This window comes from Hylaeus anthracinus, unplaced genomic scaffold (assembly GCF_026225885.1).
Source record: "Hylaeus anthracinus isolate JK02 unplaced genomic scaffold, UHH_iyHylAnth1.0_haploid 11989, whole genome shotgun sequence".
NCBI classification, from domain to species: Eukaryota; Metazoa; Arthropoda; class Insecta; order Hymenoptera; family Colletidae; genus Hylaeus; species Hylaeus anthracinus.
Window position 1 is genome coordinate 14,203,106 of NW_026534337.1, and position 21,183 is coordinate 14,224,288.

The 21,183-nt window shown below is 46.7% G+C and overlaps 2 protein-coding genes across 5 annotated transcripts in view; one reads left to right on the plus strand and one right to left on the minus strand.

Moving 5' to 3' along the window:
* Positions 1 to 128: 128 nt before the first annotated feature.
* Positions 129 to 4,655, minus strand: LOC128887827 (procathepsin L). The gene is made up of 5 exons (XM_054144196.1): positions 4,429 to 4,655; positions 3,980 to 4,156; positions 3,163 to 3,522; positions 2,116 to 2,276; positions 129 to 654 (listed from the first exon to the last, which is right to left on the minus strand). Exons 1-5 carry the CDS (start codon positions 4,567 to 4,569, stop codon positions 459 to 461), a joined length of 1,035 nt encoding a protein of 344 aa, XP_054000171.1. The 5' UTR covers positions 4,570 to 4,655; the 3' UTR covers positions 129 to 458.
* An 87-nt stretch (positions 4,656 to 4,742) lies between these two features.
* LOC128887820 (microphthalmia-associated transcription factor) overlaps positions 4,743 to 21,183 on the plus strand; it is a 33,582-nt gene continuing 17,141 nt past the window's right edge. The window contains exons 1-3 of one of the 4 annotated variants that reach the window (XM_054144179.1): positions 4,743 to 6,724; positions 13,320 to 13,527; positions 14,808 to 15,194. In XM_054144179.1, coding sequence (XP_054000154.1) covers positions 6,486 to 6,724; positions 13,320 to 13,527; positions 14,808 to 15,194 — 834 coding nt within the window. In that variant the 5' untranslated portion in view covers positions 4,743 to 6,485. Of the gene's footprint in view, positions 6,725 to 7,925; positions 8,675 to 9,804; positions 9,905 to 13,319; positions 13,528 to 14,807; positions 15,195 to 21,183 lie in introns of those variants that run through there. The other 3 variants (XM_054144178.1, XM_054144180.1, XM_054144181.1) reach the window with 3 other exon arrangements.

Consider the following 21,183-nt stretch of genomic DNA (forward strand, 5'->3'; position numbering starts at 1 on the left):
TCGCCTAAAACTGATCCCACGACCTTCCTCTCAAGCGGTTCTATGATTACAGTTTTGATTAGGCAATTGATACGAGAACGTGTCGGTGATGTGTGAGTAGTGGAAGCTGTAAGCAACGGTACATCATGCGTGGAACAACGTGAGTTCGGAGATTTTATTTCACTACCGGAGGCAGATAGTTGAATCATATAAATTACGAAATACAACGTCTGGAAATAAAACGTAGAGGTAAAGATAAAACGCGAGCGAAAACAGGGAAAAAATAGAGTTAAACGAATAATAAAACGTAACAAAAGAAAATAATTAATCTATCTACGGTACAGATAAAACTACGGAATATTATTAACGCTCGCGATCAGAAATCGTCGAGTTCAACGATGTTTATTGGTAACGATAGCGCCACAGCAGGACCAGCAAAACAATAATATCGAATGTCTACTCCGTCGAGCGATATACGATTAAACTTTTGCGTACGCTGCGTAATTAGCTATGCCGCATCGGTTCTTGTTCTTAGCGAGGCGCATGTACCCGTTCTCACCCCATTCCTCGCCCCACCAATTCTTCAAGATCCACTCGGTCGGCGTGTATCCGACGATCAGCATAGCATGATTCACCATGTCGGAGCTGCAGACCTCGTCGTTGTAAACTCCCGTGCTGCGGATCGAGCGTAGATCAAGGATTAAAAAAAAAATGTCGAATACAAAGCATTAAAGCCTCCCGCAAAGTGAAAGATACCACAGGACTGACGAAACAGTCTATGTAAATAACTAACGATAATTGACAAAAACAAAAGTAACGATAACGAGATAAAAGTAAGTAAAGGAAGACAAAACGAAAATTAGAGGCAAGCAAACAGCGTGACCGGTTAACGACTACTGCGCCCGAGTTAACTCGAACAATATACAGATGCCAGATAAACAAGTGAAAACCAAGCGTTGTGCCTGAAACAATAAAGAATCAAATAAAAGGAGGAACGTGCCTTTCAAAGTAAACATTTTCAAACGTATTTTCGTGGCTCTCCTTTGAATTATTCAAAACGGTAAAATAAAATAAACCTTCCTTTTCCTAGACAGGCTATTAAATATATATATATAAAAAAAAAAAAAAAAAAAAAAAAATACCGCATAGACTCGCGCGCAACCGCGCTGTACATGGATGGCACAGGGTAGCACGGAAACAGTGACAGAGGCATTTGTCGTTGCGTTTATTCGAGTAAAAAAAAAAAAAAATTTTTGGACGTCTATTACCAGGCCACGGACGTTTACTTCCGCGCCCTTTTCGATCGCGAATCGCGAATCCAATGACTTTGGTCCATTGTTGCTTCAGGGTCATCGCGTGAACGATGCACCAAAGGTTATCGCGCAACTGGACCAATCTATTCGTGTATCCGTCAGAGGGGAACGATACAAGTTTTCGTATTCTCATTTTTCGCGTAAACATTTGTCGAACACGAGCCGATTGCGTGTCGAAAATTCCTTCCTGATTCCTCGTTAGTTCGTTTCGGAACAGACGGAACCAACGACGGCGACCAAGTCGTTGGTTTCCTAACGACGAGTTACGGACCCGAGTCGCGTAAAAGTGCTCGTGTTGCGTCGACTCGTATACAAAGAAAACCGATTCCCACTTCCACCGAGAAATGCAACACAAAGGTCAGCCTGGCAGGGAGATGGAGATAGAAAGCGAGTCCGCCACATGCTCTGGATTCCCTAAAACCGTTTATCTAAAACACAAAGTGCACGCGGTGCACTCCGTACGAGTACGGAGATAGGATAACAAATACAGAGGATTCGATATGTATGCACGATAAATCGTGAAATATGGTTCGAGAGGTTTTTCCTACTTTTGCGTTTCGTTATAAATATTCTTGTTTTGAATCGAAATGAAACGCGGCAAAGGGGAGGCAGGAGCGGGACCACGAAAAATAAGGAACGCGACGAATAAAAGAGGAAGAAGCGAAGCAGCATCCGCGATGACGAGGAATCAAAGCGGAGAGCAAAAGGCGTGTCAACAAACCGGCAGCTATGTATCCGGGAAAGAGCCAGACGTTTAAACTAATTTGTTTCGAATGTAGAGGAAGGGAGGAGGGGGGGGGGTGGGGTTACGAGATATACTTACTGATAGAGCTGAAAAGTTTTCGGACTGGCGTTTATCGAGGCCGCTATTGGACCTATGGTCGCCACAGCTGCCTCCAAAGCTCGCTCGTCGCGCGCTGGTAACACCGCCCACGATGTGATGTTGACGACGCTCATGTGTTCCTGGAAATGGCACCGGCCTTGCTGCTCTCAAAGCAAACGCCGCGGTTTAATCGTTTTTCCCGTGTTTCCCGATACGACCGAAGCCCGAAGCGTGGCCACGGATGACGTAACACGAAAGTAATTCGAAAGGAGGGAGGGGCACGGTGTCGCTACGCTCATTTTCGACATCGATTACTTTGCGTAACGTTTGTTGACTCCAGCGAATCCGCGATGTACATACACAATTTGGACGAAAACCGTTTCGTTACATCAGCCCTGGATACGTTCGTATACCCGAATCAGCACGCAGAGATAAGCGTTACGAAACGGGAGGACGGAAATCTCGACGCGAGTAGCTTGCATCGCGCGAACGTGCCTCGCGTTCCTTAACCCTCTCTGTCCAGATTTAATCTGCTTAATAGAAAGAAATGTTTTATCGCGGTGTATTAGCGTACCGCGATAACGAAACCACATTCGAGCAGTAGGAAGTCCAAAGGGAATTTATAAAGGATCGAAAATATTTATTCCCTTCCTCGTTTATCGAAATAAAACATCGTGCTCTTAAAGAGAATGCGGTATGTTGGTAAATATGTTTTCGAGTACGTGGTTTTCCTAAGGTCTCGACAATAACAAACGCGTACTCTGATTCGAACGAATCTCACGTAGACAATGAGCTCCAAGAAATTATCCAAAGGTCGGTGCTTTAGGGTCACATCTGACCCCACTCGAAGGTGATGGGTTTGTAAAACGACAAACGGGCGCCTAATAACGGATTATTAGTACCAGTTAAGGGTTCTTATTCTAACGAACCCTCAAAATCAGGATAGAGAATGGAAAGACAAGCTTTCTCCATTATCTCACGTAGACAGAAAGGGTTAAGAACAGGTTAACCAAATTGTAGATTAAAACAAAGTCGAAGCAAACATACTTTTCCTCTGTAGGGATAATGTTCTTGCGCCATCAACCCCTTCGCCTTCTCGAGATACCTCAGCGTGTTTCTCAGAGATCCTCCGGAGCATCCCATGTTTCCGGTGGACGCACTGCAGTCGATCAGCTGCTGCTCGCTCAGAGGGATCAGCATGCCGGTTTCTTTGAAGATCTGGCCTTGGATACTACCAGCTATCGAGTAGGCGTAACAGCTACCGCAGTCCCTCTGATTTTGCGCAGGAGTTTTGAATCCTTTCTCGCGCCAATCCAGTTGGCGTGGAATGTGTCGAGGGTCGTGCAAAACCGCCCCGACCATCGGCCCTTGCGACACGCGTCGTTTGCGACTCGGAATCAATTTTACCTGCGGACAAAATGATCGATAGTCCAGAGCGAACGATTTTCTTTCAATTTTTCGGACGATTGCTGTCCGCCGGATGGGCTCCGATAACTCGTTCAACTTTGGGTCAACCTCTGTCTCTATTCGTAGCGACAAATCGAAGCGATTCGAGGAGATGAATATTTACCCTTCGAGAACGGTTCTTCTCCGTGTTACTCGTACTTGTGAAAGTCCTTACGTTATCAGCATCGCAAATCAAGAATTATTTTTATTTCTAACTCGAATTCATCCGTTTATAAAGTATACGAGTAACGTTGGAAATATTTCGACTCGATACGCCTTCCTCGGACGTATCATATCAGTTTCATACGTCACCGTTTACACCCCAATTTCGTTACGAATCAAGAACTTGGCACGCGTATCAAACGCTCTGCGTAAACGAGCTGAATAGCATTCGAGATACGTCTTCTCGACTACGAACCATGTCCCGCATGTATTGTCTGGTCCCGAGATCCGCCATGTGATTGTCGCGTAGCGTGAAGTCGTGATGACCGGCTGCTGCCATCATGTTGTGTTTATAAATCGTTACCAGATTCTCCTCCCAGGCCAACCTCCTGGCAGTCTCCTCATTGTCAGAGTAGGTTTTGTTGTAGCGACTCTATAACGAAACCATCGCGACGGTTACAGAGAAAAAGTGTTAGATCGAATTATGTTAGGTTGTCCCAAAAGTTTCGAGATGCGCTCAATCATTTTACGTGGCAGTGTTTACGGAAATAGACAATCTAATTTCTTAGCAAAATGAATCGTACACAATTCAGTAATGCAACATGAAACATAAAATATTGTGTATGTATTACTTATTTATAAAACGAAAGAAACTTTTAGGATAATACTTAAAATCGTAGGAATGTCTCTGTTCGCAGCTTGTACCTTGTACGCATTCCAGTACTCGTCCAGCTTTCCCGCTATGTTTGGAGGAAAGCGTTTCTGTTTGCCGAACACCTCGATGCCGTCTGTACCTAGCGTCACTATCAAGAGGAACGCGAAATTATAATAAAACGGTAAATCCATCGGATCTGTTCGATTCGGCACGATGTAACTCAAATTGAATCGCTCCTCGGTCTGAAATTCAGCCGAAACTGGCCCGAGTTACACCTGGTCGATTTACTTTACTCGTTCCTCGACAGATCCAGCCTTCGATGTCAGCATATTTACAAATTTCGTAAGTAAACGGGAAAAGAAACAAATACAACGGAACTTGCACCATCTTTATTGTTCGATAAGGATACACGAGTTCGGTTATTAAACATGTCTTTGTAACAAGTCATCGTCTGTTACGCAAAAAATTCCTTTTCCGTTTGGCCCAAAAACTGACCGATTAGTAGCGATAATCTTATCGGCGAAAACGATTTGTCGAGGCATGGGCCAATCTACGATGGCCCCACTTGGATCCCACTACGAACAAACTTTAGCAAGCTGAATGTAAATGTTAATTATTACAATTTTTGATACTATTATCCAGTTTACATCAACCATGTTACTCGAATTGAACGAACTGTACTTTTAATTTTGTTCCACAAATTTGCGTCACCATTCGCGTCAATAATACGCAATATTTGGGATGAATAATTATTCGATACGAGAAAAAACGGCTCGCTTTAAATAATGAATTATTACACGGAGTACGTATCATCTATTATTCAAATAAACACACTCCCATTCTGTTCAATGTTCCGATAATTCCATTTAACATCATCAACGTTTGGCGATATGATAAATAGTGACATTTGCCACTGTAATTCGTTTCTGTTTACAGTGATTCATTAGCTGTGATGTTGAAGCGGTTAAAAACATGATACAAGGCACGACAAGGGAATAACTATGCTCACCTTAATAATACCTCGGTTAATTAATGGAATTTTAGAATAAAGCAGCTGTAGATTATAGAATTTCGGAACCGAGTTGGCGCGCGCGCAGTAATTCGCGCGCGATTCGGAAGAGCGACGAGTCCACCGCCAGATGTCTGCACTCGTAGCGGATCGCGTCGCGCGGGCAATAAAGAAAAATGGCGTCGTGATTTCAAGTGGGCCAAGTTAAATTGTTAAATGCGTGTTTTGAAACTCGGGACCTTTCCCCACTCCCCTGTATCGTTGGAATTAGTTGAAATGGTGGAAGAACGCGGGAGAGATGGACGGCTTCCCACACTCGCGATAAAGCGATCCGTAGAGGGGGTAAGTCGCGCGAGGGGCTCCACTCGCGGCGGAGCAGCGAACAAACGAACAAGACAGAGACGCTCGGTGTGATTCGCTCCGCGATCGCGCGCTTTTCTCCTCGAGTCTCTCTCGATTTCCCGCGAATTCGCAGCGAAGAGGCCTCGGGGGAGCGATAAAACGATCTCGTGGTGATCGTTCGGTCTAACGGGCGAGTGGTATCGACGTCTCTCCGAGCGTCAGCGAGCTCGCAAATTCCGCGGGAATTTTTCTCACGGTCGACGAACCGCCGCGGACATCGGGCCGAGAGAGAGTCTACGGCCTACCGTTTCTCGTTTGTCCGCTTTCTCTCGCATGTCGTCAACGATAGAGGATGGGGGTAGCCGGCAGAAGCTCGCGGATGCTCGTTCGCGAGAAACTCGCGATCTACACTTTCCCCGTCCCGCGTCCCGCGTCGAGACGTCGGGCCATCGAGCATCGAGCATATCGGTCGAGCAAGGTTCTACATATTCCCATCCGTCTGTCCGTCCCTAGCCCCCCGGTTCGCAGTTCTCGCGCGGCTCTCGACTCCCGCGACTGTCGTCTCTCGCTCCGATTATCGCTCGACACGCGTCCGTCTCGGTATCTGCCAGTGGGGAGCCAACGAAAACGAAAGTTAGCTGCGAAGCAACGTTTCGCCGCGAATCGTGAACGTTTTATCGTGAACCGTATCGGTGGCGTCGCGACGCCGTGGTACGCGCCGCGTCGCGCCTCTGTCGCGATCCTAGGATCACGAGAATGGAGGAATCCGGAATCGACATGGGCTTCGATCTGGCGGCGATCACGGCCGATCTGGAGCACCGCGAGGCCGATCTGTCAGGACGTCGATGCGACGACAAAGGTATCCACGTCGACGACCCGACCAACGTAAATGGAAACGACGACGACGACTGGGAGCAGGCCTTATCTTTCTTGTCAACACCGGCGCAAGACATCATGTACTACGAATTGAAGAGCCGAGCGCCCAGTACCGGCAGGTACGTTGCATGTTTACGTTCGTTACGATACACGCGTTGCAGTTTGGAAAGTTCGACGCGCCATTTGGTTTTTAAGTTGTATCGTTGCTTGTGTTTACGTACTCGCGCGATCGAGGTGCGGAAACATTCCACTCTCTGCAGGCTGTTCGATTTCGTGCACCATTCCTCGCTCGTACTCTTTTGTACGTTCTGGACAGTGTCGTCTTCGCGTAATAGGCGTTTGTCCAGGGGCTCCACGATCTAACATAAATTTGTGAAACGTTCGACACATTTCCCACGACATTGGGAAATGTTTGCCAAGGTTTGTCATTGTCTCCTAAACTAAGTCGACGTTCGTGTGGCGAAATTATCTTTTCCTTTTCTTTCGAAAAAATTCCTAGACGAAACAAATTCAACAAGCTCGCAAAGTTGTTAAGACGGCCCTGGTTCTCAACTTTCTTCGGTTATGATCGTTGGCGATCGACTCGCGTCGGGTCCACCCGCCGTTTTTTCCTCGCGATTGCGCACGCGCTCTCGATCTCGACTGCGCTCGAACGAGAATCGAATTGAATCTCGCTCTCCTCGCCGCGCCTAGCCCGGCCTCTCGTTGTTAAGTGGAATAAAACAATCAACGGGACTCTATTAGCCGAAATACGCGACGGACGACGATCACATTAGTCCCGATCTACGCCGAAGTGAGACGATCTATCGTGCATGATTTCAGATTTCGCTAAAACTTTAATACACTGTAGTCTACGTCGATGTTTGACTTTCCAGAGGGCGCACACGTGCAAATCTTACGACAAACTCGATTATTTACGATTTGTTTTTTCCTGGAAGAACCTGTCGGCTTATCTTTTGCGTCTATCTCCAGAACAAACTTTCTGCACGAAACAGACTGGATTAATCGGTTAAATTATTTTATCGACGGTTGTTAGCGCGAGTATACCGCGACGAACAATAGATTCGAGCGTAAATTCTGGTATCGAGTTGTACCGAGTCGCGATGCCTATTCGGACAACACTGGTCCACGTTGCTGGCTGAACGTTCGCGGATAAACGATTCACGGGAGTTTGGCATCGGCGCGCGAGTGCGCGAAGCGCGGGTAAAATTAAAAAGGGGTGGGAAGGGAAACGGGATAACGCAACGGATCCAGGTTTAGAGCTACGAGCGCCGGTTTTTCGACGTTGACAGCGTCGTCGTCGTCGACGGCGTCTGTGACAGCTACGTGGCGCAAAACCTGGCCTTAGTAGCGTCTCGACGCCTCGACTCGTTTGGTCGCGAAGCGTTTCCACCTCCCACGGAGGACATGCAAGAGATATCGTCCGAAACGGTGCGACAAATCGTCGAGTTCGAGGATCTAGTGTCGCGATTGAATCGTATAAACGACGTCGGTCGTCCCTCGATCGGCGCGAGAACCGAAACGACGACGCCGACTGTGACGACAACGTCGACGGGAACGAACGCGAGCAAATCGTTGCCTAATTGGACGAACGCGTCACGTTCGGCAGTGGCGCGTGTCGTTGCACCAGGATTGGAAGTGGGATCGAAAGAAGTAGTGGAGTCGACGTCGGTGCCGTTGCCGACGCAGTCGTACGCGTCGTTTATCCCGTCTGCGTTTTCACGATTCTACGGTCAAACGGCGACCAACTCGTTGCCGTACGCGTGCCCGACGCGCGAGAGGACAGAGTGCACGAGTTACGCGTTCGAGGGCATATCTCGGACCACGAGTTGCCCGTCCACTTCGAATCAACAGGAGGAACGACGGGAGCTGCGGGAAGAACGAGAGCAACGCGTGCGCGTGCACATTGGTATCGACGAGGATCTGCGCATGATCCTCGAAATGGATCCGTCGATCGTCGACGGGACGGCGTCCGCGTCTTCGCTCTTGGCGGGGACCATCCGCGGCAACGGGCACGTCGCGAACATTGCCTACGCACGCCCGTTTCGCGCCACTCGACCGCAAGGCTGGTACAGAACTAGAGATGTTCGATTCTTCCGGAAACAAATCGATCCTGGAATCGATTTTCGATCAGAACCACCGAAAATTCGAGTCAAATAGCGTGATTATTAAAGTTAAGGGGAAATTCGCGACTGGAGCGGTCGAAGGAATCAATTTTCTTTTTTATTTTATTACATATCCTATCACATTAATATAATAGTAATGTTATAGCCCCTGGTGAGCAAAACTTTACCAATTTTCCAACTGGTATCCATCAAAATTTATCGAATCAATTGATTTTCCAGATGATCGATTCAGAATCGAACATCCCTATACAGAACTGTCACGACGGTTCGAGATTTACCCAACTTGGTTTGCGTTTCTCCTTTACACAGTATCGGCCGCGTAAATGAAACGATATCGACTAGGCGTGAATTTATGTCCCGAGGCAATAATCGCCAGCTTTTTCATGCAAAAAGAGAGAACACACTAGCATACCAGGTGTTTGGCAACAGGTGTCGAGAAATTTAAGATGCTTGAATTTTCTATATAACGTTTAAGGGAGGAAATATTGAATCGCTATTTTATCAAATATTAACCTCGAGCAACCATATACCATTGGTCCGTTCGCTTCTCGCTGTTCCCTTGTTTACACTTAGGAATTCCAAGAAATGAAATGAAACAAATACGTCTATCCATCCCGTCAGTTCTTTGTTTCCGTTCTTCTGTTTCATTTTTACTCATAGGAAAAACTAACAGTTCGACTGAAACTGAAACTGAACCGCGAGAATGGATATGACCGTCTAAAAGGACCTTAAAAAGTGAGAGTTACGCATAGTTTTCCATTTGAGATTACCACGCGTAAAATATCTGAACGAGTAAACATGATGCGTGAAAAGTAAGCGTCGCGCCGAACTTCGAAGCGATGCTGCATACGTATCGATTCGACAGCCACCAATGCAAACTAAAAACGTTTATATTTACCATCGAATCCTCGTGAGAATATCAACGATAGATTGTCATTTTAATCGAGCGTAGTTAAAGTAGTTCTTCAGGAACGTTTCGCTAAATATTAGTTGGTAAAATTTCGTCGATCCATCGATACTATTTTCACCGGAAAATAATTGTCTCCATTAGTGGCTCCGTACGCATGCTGCGCCGCTTCCAAGTTCGGTCAGCTGGACGTTGTATTCGCAGCTGTCAGCGGCTGAAGAAATCTAAACAGTGGTGGGAGGACGACTTCATTTCGGTTACCCGAGGTAAAATCGTTTCAGTTATGCGAGCATTCCTGTACCGTGGTTCCCAACCCTCCGTGTGTTTACAATCCGTATTTTCGTCGATCATTCCCATCCCCGCTTTCGCGTTCACGCGTGAAAACGCGTTTGTCGCGAGACTGCTTCTAACCGAAAGGAAATTCGCCGCATTACCCGCTCCTCTTTACCGGTACGTCTACGTTCTCCTCGATCGTAAACACTGCGTCTAAATATACGCGCGTCCTTGGATCTTGCGCGTAGATCTTTCGTCGACTTTGCTAGTAATCGCGCACCGCCAATTTTCGTTGCTTCCTACATACTCCGGCTCCTTTCATTCCCAATGTCGAGCTCGTTGCTCTCCTCGAGCGGGTCCGATCGATTCCAAAGTGCTTGGAGGTATTTCTATCGGTTGGAGAATAGGTCGTAATTGGACATTTTTTTTAGAGATTGGAGAGTATTTTAATTTACAAAGCTTACGAATATTAACACGAAAAGGAAACTAATATTTAAGAAGTTATAGGAACGTAATCATGTGTCGAATTATAGTGGTTATAGTGATGAGATTATCTTTATAGGCCACGCCACGACAGTCCAAGAGCAATGGTACAATAATACAACGCGAGTACTGAGTTTTAGAAATTCGAAAAATTGGCAGTGTTATATAGGTCTTTGAACCGAGCTCTGTTTATACCCTCGCGCTATACGCTCAACTTTACAGCCGTTTCTCTCTAAATGACATTTTTCAAATTGGTTGGCATGATACCTCGGGAACCAGCAGACCGCTTGACTTGAAATTTAGCACGAATATAAAGCAAACAGTCCTCTATTGTCTCAACGAAAATAAACTTTCCTCGCTCGAAGAAAGAACAACATCTTAGCGAAGAAATCCAACTTATCCTGAAGCATACCCACGTACTTCTCGATTTCCAATATTTCGTAGTTACTTCAAGTACAGACGGCAGCCACGTTAACGCAGAACAAGTATCCTTTCTATAGTCTTTATACGGAGCGACAAGAACGATAGGCTACTCCAAGAGAAAGGGAAACGATAAGCGACAGCATTCGCTTTAATCGATTTTGAATTCCATCGCAAGTAACGGGAGACTTTCGTTTCGTTGCGCTTCGCGAGGCATCCTTTCGTTTTCGTTTCCGCCGCTTCTTCCCTGTTCGTTTTCCATGGAATTTGCTCGCCTCCCTTTATGTAGTATCGTTGATGGTCGTGTCGCTAGAATTAATTCGTTAAGCGCTTATTACGTTTATATAGAAAGGAATGGAGCACGAATTGCCATGGTGTCCCAATACGTATTAATGCGGGTCGTTGTGTGTCATGGGCGTGTGCGTTAAAGGGTTAATAGGCGATCTCGAGAGTGGGAACGGAACGAAGCGACGCTTCGAAAAATATACGGCCATGCACCGATAGCAGAGTTTCGTTTATAAAATCGAAGTTTCCATTTTTATCGAGGTAACAGCTAACGTGTAAAAAATCCGTATTTTTTTGTTTGTCACGCGAAACTTTTAGCTACGCAAGAATACTGTCCATTTCTGATACGCGTTATTATTACGATAAAAACTCCGTTGGAGCACACCCAACTCTGGCGTTGAGTATAAATACGCAACGTACTTTCTACGACCTTGTTCGCCTCGCACGGTCGAGGAAAAGATTTTAAAACCGTTCTGGAGGGGTTGCGCAAAAATTCCGTTGCCCCCGGTTGTTGGATGAAATTTTCGCACGTTCCATTGAAACGTTGGTCACGATCGCGCGCGATCCGCCGGGCGAATTCCGTGTCGCGACAAAACGAAATGAAAATAAAACCGATCGTCGAATCGATGCGATAACGGATACAAAAGCGCGGAGGCGCGAGAACGCCGCGCCGAATGGAGAAGGAACGGAACAATATACTATTGTATGTAGGACAACTCGTTTAGTTTTTCGTCGAAGATGGTTGCGTAACGGTCGACAGTTGCGCGACGAATACATACTTACGCGAAACGACCCGACGGAGGTTCTCGATCGGTTCGAGTAAAGCCGAGCGAGAACAACTTAACGCGCGCGCCGCGGCTTCGACGCTATCCGGAAGGAAGGAAACGGATCGCGACCGGGGGGACGGGAATCGAATCCCGGTCCAAATTGCGCAATCCCTCTATTTTGGTTTTCTTATGGCCACAGCTTGGCTTTGTTCCCAAAATGGGAATACCTTTTAGACGACTCGCTAGCCTGTCGCGTCGCCGCGACAAACGTTCCACCAGACGCGCTAGATTGCGGGAACCAGAGATGCTTCCCGCGATCCTCGATTCCCCTCTAGTGTTCCGCTCGGCGATCCACGCTCGGTCCTCTCCGTGAAAAGTTACGTCGCTAATTGCTCAAACATGCTCCTCAATTTATTTACGTACCGTTTATTTCGACCATCGATGAAGCAAAATTCAATTTTAGCGATCGTCTTAGCGTTGCAACCGTTTCAACGAATTTTCCTCTGTTTGTAACAAGTGTCCCGTTCGACCATTCTCGTTAATAAAATTACGTCGCGAATGTTTCCGTTCGGGACACGTTCTTGCATGCAAAACGTTCTTGCTCTTTCCTCGACGATCGGAGATCTCGTTTTCCTTGTTTTGATAAGATGCGCCTGCTCAAGTAATACAAATGGAATGTACGTCATTTCACGTATTCTCGAGTTTGTTGATAAACGCAATCAACGACCTCGGCTACTGACACTGTACACCGAGAGTTAGGCTATCGTTCCTTGACATGAATCATGTCCCTGTGTCAGCTACAGGCCTGATACATCGACGCTCTAAAATCAACTATACTCCTGATTGCACATAGGTTTTCAGCCTGTGCTGAAGGTTGCGCGAAAGACGTTCCTAATTCTTTCTTTCTCCAGTTTCAATAAAACAATGTTGATGGTACGGTACCGATAGATAGCAATAACGTGGATCGATAAACAGCACAAAAAGGCAGGGTATATAGCATAATTACCATTTAATTAAAATTTGTTCAACGACTTCAATTGGAGCGATCGAACGGCTCGTAGGCAAAATGCCTGGACGTTGGCTCGAACGTCGATTAGTCGGGGCTCGCTTCGAGCTCGGAGAACAGTCGATGGACCCGCACCGACCGACCCATCCTGAGCTATCAACTCCTTTGAATCATGCGCGCGTTATTCCTCTGGCGTTTGTTATTCCCGTGGCTATATGTCTCGGTGTTCCGCGGTTAAACGATCAAGGTGTATATCGTCGGAGAATCCGGTCACGTTTGGCTCGAACTTTCCAGAATTTCGACCCGACTCGCGGGTAAATAGCTCGGGTGGTTAACGTTAAAAATAAACGACCGACCGACGTGTTCCCGAACGGGTGCGCACGGACACGTGGCAGGTAAATAGAAGTCTCGTGCAACAAGATCGAAATTATTCTCGATGGTTTTCAGTCCACCGACGTTCAAGACCGCGACGCCCACTTCGCGCACGCAATTGAAGCTCCAGTTGATGAGAGAGCAGCTGCAGGAGCAGGAGAGGAGAGAGGCGGAATTTCGTCAGAGCTTGCAGCAGCAGAGGCCAGCGGCTGCCCCTCCAAGACCAGTGCCCCCTGCGTCCCTCTCGACCATCGGGGTGGACGTGCCGCCGCAAGTCTTGCAAGTACGTTCTTATACCACTTAGGCCGCTAGCGATGGGATCGAGCCATCTACGAGCAACCCTGGAACTTCTCGAACTATCTCTAACTACACGTAGGACAGCAGCAACTGACCAGAATCGGACGATACTCTCGTACACGTTCGCGTAGATTTCTAATATTTATGAATATTTAAACTTCTATCATTTTTTCATGCATTTAAACCGAACTAACGAAACGCATGAATTCCTAAACTTTTACAACTTTGTCATGCATTTAAAGTAAGCTCGTAAAATGCATGAATTTTCAAATTTCGACAACTTTTTCATGCATTTAAAGTAAACCTTTGAAATGCATGAATGTCCAAATGAGACAGTCGCGCAGGAGGATCGATCGATCCTTGATACTGACGAAGGCTACCGCGGCAGATCTTTCCCGCGGATTTTGTACACCCTTCGCGACATTTAGATCCTCCGTTTCGCTATCTCGCTTCAGCCGCGAGCTTCTCGGAGTAACAAACGCGACCGAGAGATGGCGGATCAGAGGCTTCTGCCTTTGGTCTGACCTGGGCAGCGAAAAATTGGCAAGGTCCTAAATCATGAATAATTATTGTAATTTGAAAAAGACGATTCGTAAAAGACGAAATTTAAAGAACATTGGCGGCACGCTGCAACATTCTAACATGGAGATTAACCCTCCGCGTCGTCGCGTGACTCCGAAGTCACATGCTCGCTCTATACATCTTCCAAGTCTGATTTAATCCACTATCAATTGTGAGCCGACTATAAACAACCGTTGAAGTATTGTACGATTCTCATACAGCCTCACGAGAGCGTGTCGGATATATTTCTGTAAATATTTATGTATTTGTTCGAAATTTTGTATGGGTGGTATTCTACACCTAAAGGACTAATACGCATCTACCTAGTAAGAGGACCAATCTCCTCCATTAGCAATTATAGCTTGGCATGATCTCTACTAATTTTTCGAAAATTGACGTGGGTTCACGTATTTCAATTCATGTCCTACAATATTACATTTATACTCCATCAGAAGTCTTCGTATAATTCAAGTTAAAAAGAATTAACCATCCCTACAACACCTCTCGCACAACAGAAAGAGGGTATTCGCTGTATTAACTATGTCACACCGCTAAATGTACAACTACCCTCGCCTGGTACGTCAACCCTGTCGCGTCATTCGTTACCCTGGTCACGGCCTGATAACAGGAGCCAGACAAACGCTCGCAACAGATCCAATTTTTCAAGTTTCCATTAAACTGAATCCGAGGTGCATTTGTTCGTAGGTGCGCACGCTATTGGAGAATCCGACGCGGTATCATGTCGTTCAGAAACAGAAGAATCAGGTGCGGCAGTATCTCCACGAGTCGTTTCACGGAGGGGCGATCGACGGTGCTGGTAGCGAGAGCGTCCTGGGCAAAAATTCGGAAATCGCGCCGACGTCCTCGCCGATGGTCGTTCAAAGCGCACCGCCAGGACCAACGGTGCATCACCAGAAGCCACAGCATCCTCATCTAGCCTCGTATCCGCACCCGCACCAGCAACACCACCCGCACTCGCACCCTCACGCTCCCACGGTGCTGTCGCACGGTAATCCTGTCGCGGCCAGCCCGGATCCTATGACCGGCGCCATGTCGCCGGGTCTCTCCAGCGTCGCCACCAGCAATTCCGAGGTAATGTCGACTTCATGACTCTATTCTGTACCGTAAGCGTGGACGAGGCGTTTTTTTACAGTCGCGATATTACCTATTCGAACGGAACAAAAAGAAGTATAGGAATCAGAGGTAGAGGGATGAATCGTCAGGGAGGGGGTGGAATCCTCGAATGGTCGTGGAATCGCCTGGAAATCACGATGCCGACGTTTGAATTCAGATTTCTTAACCCTTTGGATGCTACAGCCGCATAGGATAGCATCCGAAGGCTCGGAGCAAGGGTCAACAAACTTTCTCCGAAAATGACTAAATAGAATCGATCACTCGAGTATCTCTAGACAGAAGTAGAGAATAACAGCCACAGATTTAGCGCCTCGAAAAAGATATAAATTCCATTTTTACGCTGGCACGTCGCACGAGAAAATTGCAACACCGTCGCAGAGACGTGTCGCGGCATACAATTTGTCTAAACTGTTTAAAGTTGAGTCTAAACGGTCGAGAAGAACTCGTGCGAGGAGAAAACGTGTCTTCAGGGTCGATGGGACCTAGAGGCACGAAGTTCGCGTGTCTCGAGCGACGAAGTCGCGGACACGGCTGTCTATACTGATTAGCGTGCGAATACAGATTGTTGTTACTCGCCTTCGGGTGTTTCAACTGATATTTGTGTAATTCTCTCGAGAAAAAATTTCGGAACGGGGGGCATCCGTTGATGTACTCGTAACTGCCAGAGGCTGTTGACGTCGGTATCGCGTATTTTCGCGTATGGAAACTGGGAAACTCTCCGAATTGAACGTTGGCTAAAACAAGCGGCCGTCAAAGCGTTAAATGAGATAATTGGTATATACAACCTGTTCAAGGATACTGGAACGTACGCGACCGTTTACGGTTTCAGTTACTTTAAATACCGCAATTGCGAATAAATATTCGTGACATTAAACTACTCCATGACATAACGCGACCGCAGCGCGAAATTGATAAACGTTATGGGCAAATATCGCTTAGAATTTTAGTTAGCTCTATACAAAAAGCATATGACTTACTTCGTCGAGTAAGTTTATCGACATCCAGCTTTTAAACGATTCGAAATCGCAGCTACGGATCGATCGATCGATCTATAGCTTTCTTCTGCTCTGATATTCCTCCTACGTCTAAGCAAAGAGAACACGTTTACTTTCGATACTCCCACCCTTTCCTCTCTGTATATATATTTTCATTCGCGATCATCCACTCGACAAATGTTGACACATCTTTCCCGGATATTTTCGTCACCGGTTTTCCTCGTAATCTGGGGATTTCACTATTTCAATGCGAGGCATGTAACGCAAACACGATTACATCACGCAAATAGTAATTACTGAACGACCGCTGGAGTTTTCATCTGTTATCCAAACTTTCTTACCCAAGTGGTTCTAGAGATATGGTTGGAAGAATAGATTTGTTTAGGATTTAGCATCGAACATACCACGACTGGTCAAATGATCGTTTTCAAACTTCAGTAAACATACAAAAAATAAATATACGTGTCGAATTGAGTAACCTTCTTCGAAGTCGGTTAAAAAGTATGAGATCAGTCATTTGATCGATCGCGGTAGAAATAGAAACAAATGAAACGTTGGTAGGTTTAGGGTTAATTGTAAATTTCATACTAACTCTTTCATATTCTTCACTTGGATATATTCCCGAAGCAGATGCTAGTCCCTTATGCGTCTTGCTTCCTGTTACACGCAATCGTTGTCGTACGCGATGTTTCGTGTGCGCTACAAACAACCCGGTTAACCCTGCGGAGAAACTACCTCGGTTACCGCAATCAAAAACCCGGCGTACGTTCCTCGCACACGAGATCAGAATTTATAATCCAACTGGATGGAAAGTAGAAACCTATGGACAAGAGATGAGTAGGGAAATTTTAGGCTCGTAACTGAAAAAAATAAGAAAATTGTTCGCAATTTCAGAGCATTAGAGTATTAGAGTATTATGTATTACGCGCGACTGCATAAATTACCGCACACCGCTGCCCGACGAAGCAGTTCGTATGCTCACACGCGTGGCTAGCCTCTACACTTACATCATTGAGTGATCTGAATTTGAATATTGATGCGGTTAGCAGTAGATTAAAAGCGTGTCGAATATCAATAGAGGCATTAAACCGCCTGGTTGCTACTTTACTATTTGCAGACGTATTAACGCTTCTGCTCGAGTTTCTTTCGAAACGTAACTCAAAATTTGGTAGTAATCTACGAAGACTAAGAGGCGCGAAGGTTTCTCGTTTAACCCTTTATTTATTACGACTTTCAAGCCCGCTTCTATGAAGTTCGTTTTTAATTGTTGGATGGCGGCACAAGCTTTTTTGAAAGCTCGTTAGAGACAACTCTATGGACGTCTAGATTTCAAAAACTTTTGAGAAATTCAGTAAATAAAGGGTTAAAGGAAATGACCTCCCACCACCTTCTCGATTCCACACCCTTCGACGTATAAGAGGCACGGTCCAGACTCGGGCGTCTCTTAGACAGTAGCTCGAGTAATATAGCGAATAATAGCTCAACAACAACAACTGGGAATGGGGGTGGTTTGGAATTGTGGAAATCTTGGTCTGAACTCAGCCATTATCAGCGGACTAACCTGTTGCCGCGGGAAGTTTGACGGGCACCGCGACTATTCCAGATCGCGACCACGCAGAACATCAAACCGGTGACGCTCCTCCTGTGGATAGCAGAGTGCGCACGGTTGGTTGGCGGCGGGTGGAAGCGGGTACCCTAACGGCCGATATCTGAGAACAGACAGGCGTGGGGCCATCGAGCTCGTGGCGCGTGGCGCGTGGCGCGTATTCGAGCAGTAGCGGGCAGCGCCGAAACGTGCCGATCGACGCTCGCCAAGTTACGATTTGCGCGCGACGGAACGGTGAATTCCGCGTACGCGTCGATTATTTATCGAGTTATCGCGTAGACGAGCGCGCGTTCCACGATTCCGTTCGAGAAAAAGAGATAAAATAGATAGATATATATATATATATATATATATAGAGAGTGAGAGAGAGAGAAAGAGAGAGATCTCCATCGACTGGAGGAGTTATCGCGAACGAAAAGTTTCCACGCGAGTGAGCGACGTCCGAGCGACAACGTGCGACGATAATCCATGGATCATCCAGTAACACGAGGTTGACATTACTCGCGACTCCGTTAAATCGACCGACTGGTTGCTGATCGTCGAAGCGAACGATCGATTCCATCGGTCGAACGCGCCTTGACCCTTTAAGGACGGGCGTGGCCAGTGGCCCCTATAGTTTGGCTCTTTTAAAGACGATTGTGCCTTGCGTTCCGACGATAAAACTAGGTTTCGTTCGGAGCCGAGCCTAACCTTGTGTTTTCTTCAACTTGTTCATGTGGAATATTGCTACCTATGCTCGAACAATTAAAACATAAAGCTCATTTGCACGAACGTCGCGTCGCCGCAAGATTTATCGCGTTCGAGTTATATATACACTCGTTCTCCATTAAATAGCGGAGTCGAATAAATTTACCTGATAACAAACCTGTCGTGGTTACATTAAGTAAAAGATACCAGTCGAACACAGCAACGTAACTTGTACGAAATAAGAATAGCTGGGGTTGGTACGTCAGCCAGAAGTTGCAGGTTGAAATCGCCAGTCCTTAAAGGGTTAGGCAATTCCCTGAGATCGAATCGCGGCTACCTCGGCGCGATAACGACTCGGAGCGTCGAGAGGATCGGTTCTGGAGCGTGACGTAGCTTCCGTCGCGTTGTTTCGCGCCAAGATTCGAATTATCTTCGACATCGGCGGTTGCTCCTCTCCCGCCACCCGGTTGCTCCGTTCCTTGCTGGTTCTCCCTCCGTGTCCCGGCTCTTCCTCCGTCGGCTCGGCCTCCCTCCACGCCCCGAGGAGATCGGGAGATACGTTATTGGGTAACCGCAACCTTGAGGTGCTTAATCGTAGGTAGCCGAGTCGCGACGGATCAGTAGTGCGAAGAGAAACGCAAGGCTGCCACGATCCAGCGTCGCTAGATCAACGAGACCGAAAAATGTGCTCGCTCGCCGCTCGAGCGTGTCGTTCCCGTTATCCCGAAGAGACACTCTCACCGTTACCGAAAGCTCCTCTTCCGCTGCCGGTGAATCCAAGGATATGATCGCCTCCACGCGTGTGCTCGCCGGTTTTGCCAGTTTGTTCGCGATTTTCGCGCCTCCATCGACTTTCCTCGTCAACCACGCTGGACGACGACGATCCTCCGCGATTTCTCAACGCCTCGTTCCTGGTTACTGCACTTTCGCCGGGTGTCGTATGCACGGTGCTCCGTCCATCGCGTGACTAGCGTGCCGGACGAGGAGAAGAGGTGCTCGAAGAATCGACGATCGATGTCGTCGACGTTCAACCACCGACACTGTGACCGCGATCCACGAAGAAGAGGGAAACCGTCGCGAAGCCAGTGACGTCCATCGGGACGGGGATCGTTCGCGATCCCGACAATCCTGGAACGGTGCTGCCGATATCCTAAATCCAGATCTATGGGACTTGGACGAAACGATCGATGATCAGGTCGCTCTTATTCTTCCCACTGGAGGATCCGTGAAAGGGACAGTTTGATTCTGAACTGTTTACGGTGTTCCTTCTTCGATTCCGTTCGTTCTCGTCCGGCACAGTCCTGGTCTCTTCCTTTCTCGACCGCGTACTGGCCCCCGCGTTCGACCACGTGCGCGCGTGCTGTCCACATCGCGGCCATACACACTTTGACCCCCTTTTTTCGGCCAACGACTGCTGCTGCGACGAGATGCCAGTGTTCAATATCATTACTCGAAGATGCAAGGTGAGTTCAGTGAGAATCAACGAAATTTGACGAGTAATTTTGTCGCCTTCGAGTATTCGCGAGGTAATCAATTTATTTCGTTTATAAATTGCACGAACCCTGTAAGTGCTCAAAGTTAGTATACACAAACACTACGTCACGATAAATATGTACACCTATTTCGTTCCAAGTTCAGATATTTTTTAAGTTTCAAGTAAGAAGATTATTCTCGGTATCGCCACGATAGGGCCATAATTGTGTTCACTGTACCGCATAGTTGATAGACCTTGGATTCCCGCGCATCGCAAATAGGTACCCATGCTGCATTTATAGCAAATCACATTCATTCGTACATCCAGGTACTCGATAGACGAGGTATAGACGGATACAACGGAAAACCGTTTCCCCTTCTTCGATTTTTGTTTTTCTCATAACATATTTATTTATATCGAATGCAAGCTCGGCTTTTCTACATCAGAAACTTGTTGTCGCTATCTGCTGGAGAGAATCTTATATCTAATCGCATCGACGAAAGAAAAACGAGTGAAAAATCAAACCTCGAAGTACTTGGCTCGTGTTCCCGGTACAAGTAATTCCGATAATTGTAATAATAAATATTCCACATAATTTCACAAAATAGAACAATATTACTCGAAGTCGAACAAATGAATAGAGGCTTTTTTTTTTTACATTCTAAGAGAATGAGATCGATCAGAAAAGTGTCAACGAACGCCAGTCGCGGAAGCAACAATTTTCGAATAATGCATGTGAATCGCTTGGATTCGCACAAAGCGTTAGAGCATCGTCGTCGGCATCGATTGCTGATTGTTCTTCCAGTAATTGTTCGGACCTTGGTCCACGCTGATTCCATATCGCGCGTCAAACGTCGAAGCCTCGGTTCGAGTACTTGACTGACGATAAAGACGCGATCGTTCTCTTGTGTGCCGGGAGCGCGTTGGAAGTTACGGAACGATTATGTTCGCGTAATCGCATCCGATCACGATTCGCGGACGCCACGCGCAACGTGTCGTTAAGACAAATTAATACGCAGAAATTATTTCCCTCTATAACGCAACGCTTTAACCAACTTCTTCGAGAAAGTAACGACTCATCGCAAGAGTAAAACGGAATAGATATTGTAGCTAGATATACGTTGTATATCCAAGTAACACGTGGAGTTGCCACTTTCCTAGATACATCTTATTAAAGATTCAAAG

Excerpts from the sequence above, each read along its gene's own strand:
- LOC128887827 (XM_054144196.1), bottom strand. The coding sequence starts at position 4,569 with ATGGATTTACCGTTTTATTATAATTTCGCGTTCCTCTTGATAGTGACG. Across the intron at positions 4,157-4,428 it reads AGTACTGGAATGCGTACAAG|AGTCGCTACAACAAAACCTA; the intron begins GTACAAGCTGCG and ends GTTTCGTTATAG. Across the intron at positions 3,523-3,979 it reads GACAATACATGCGGGACATG|GTAAAATTGATTCCGAGTCG; the intron begins GTTCGTAGTCGA and ends TTTTGTCCGCAG.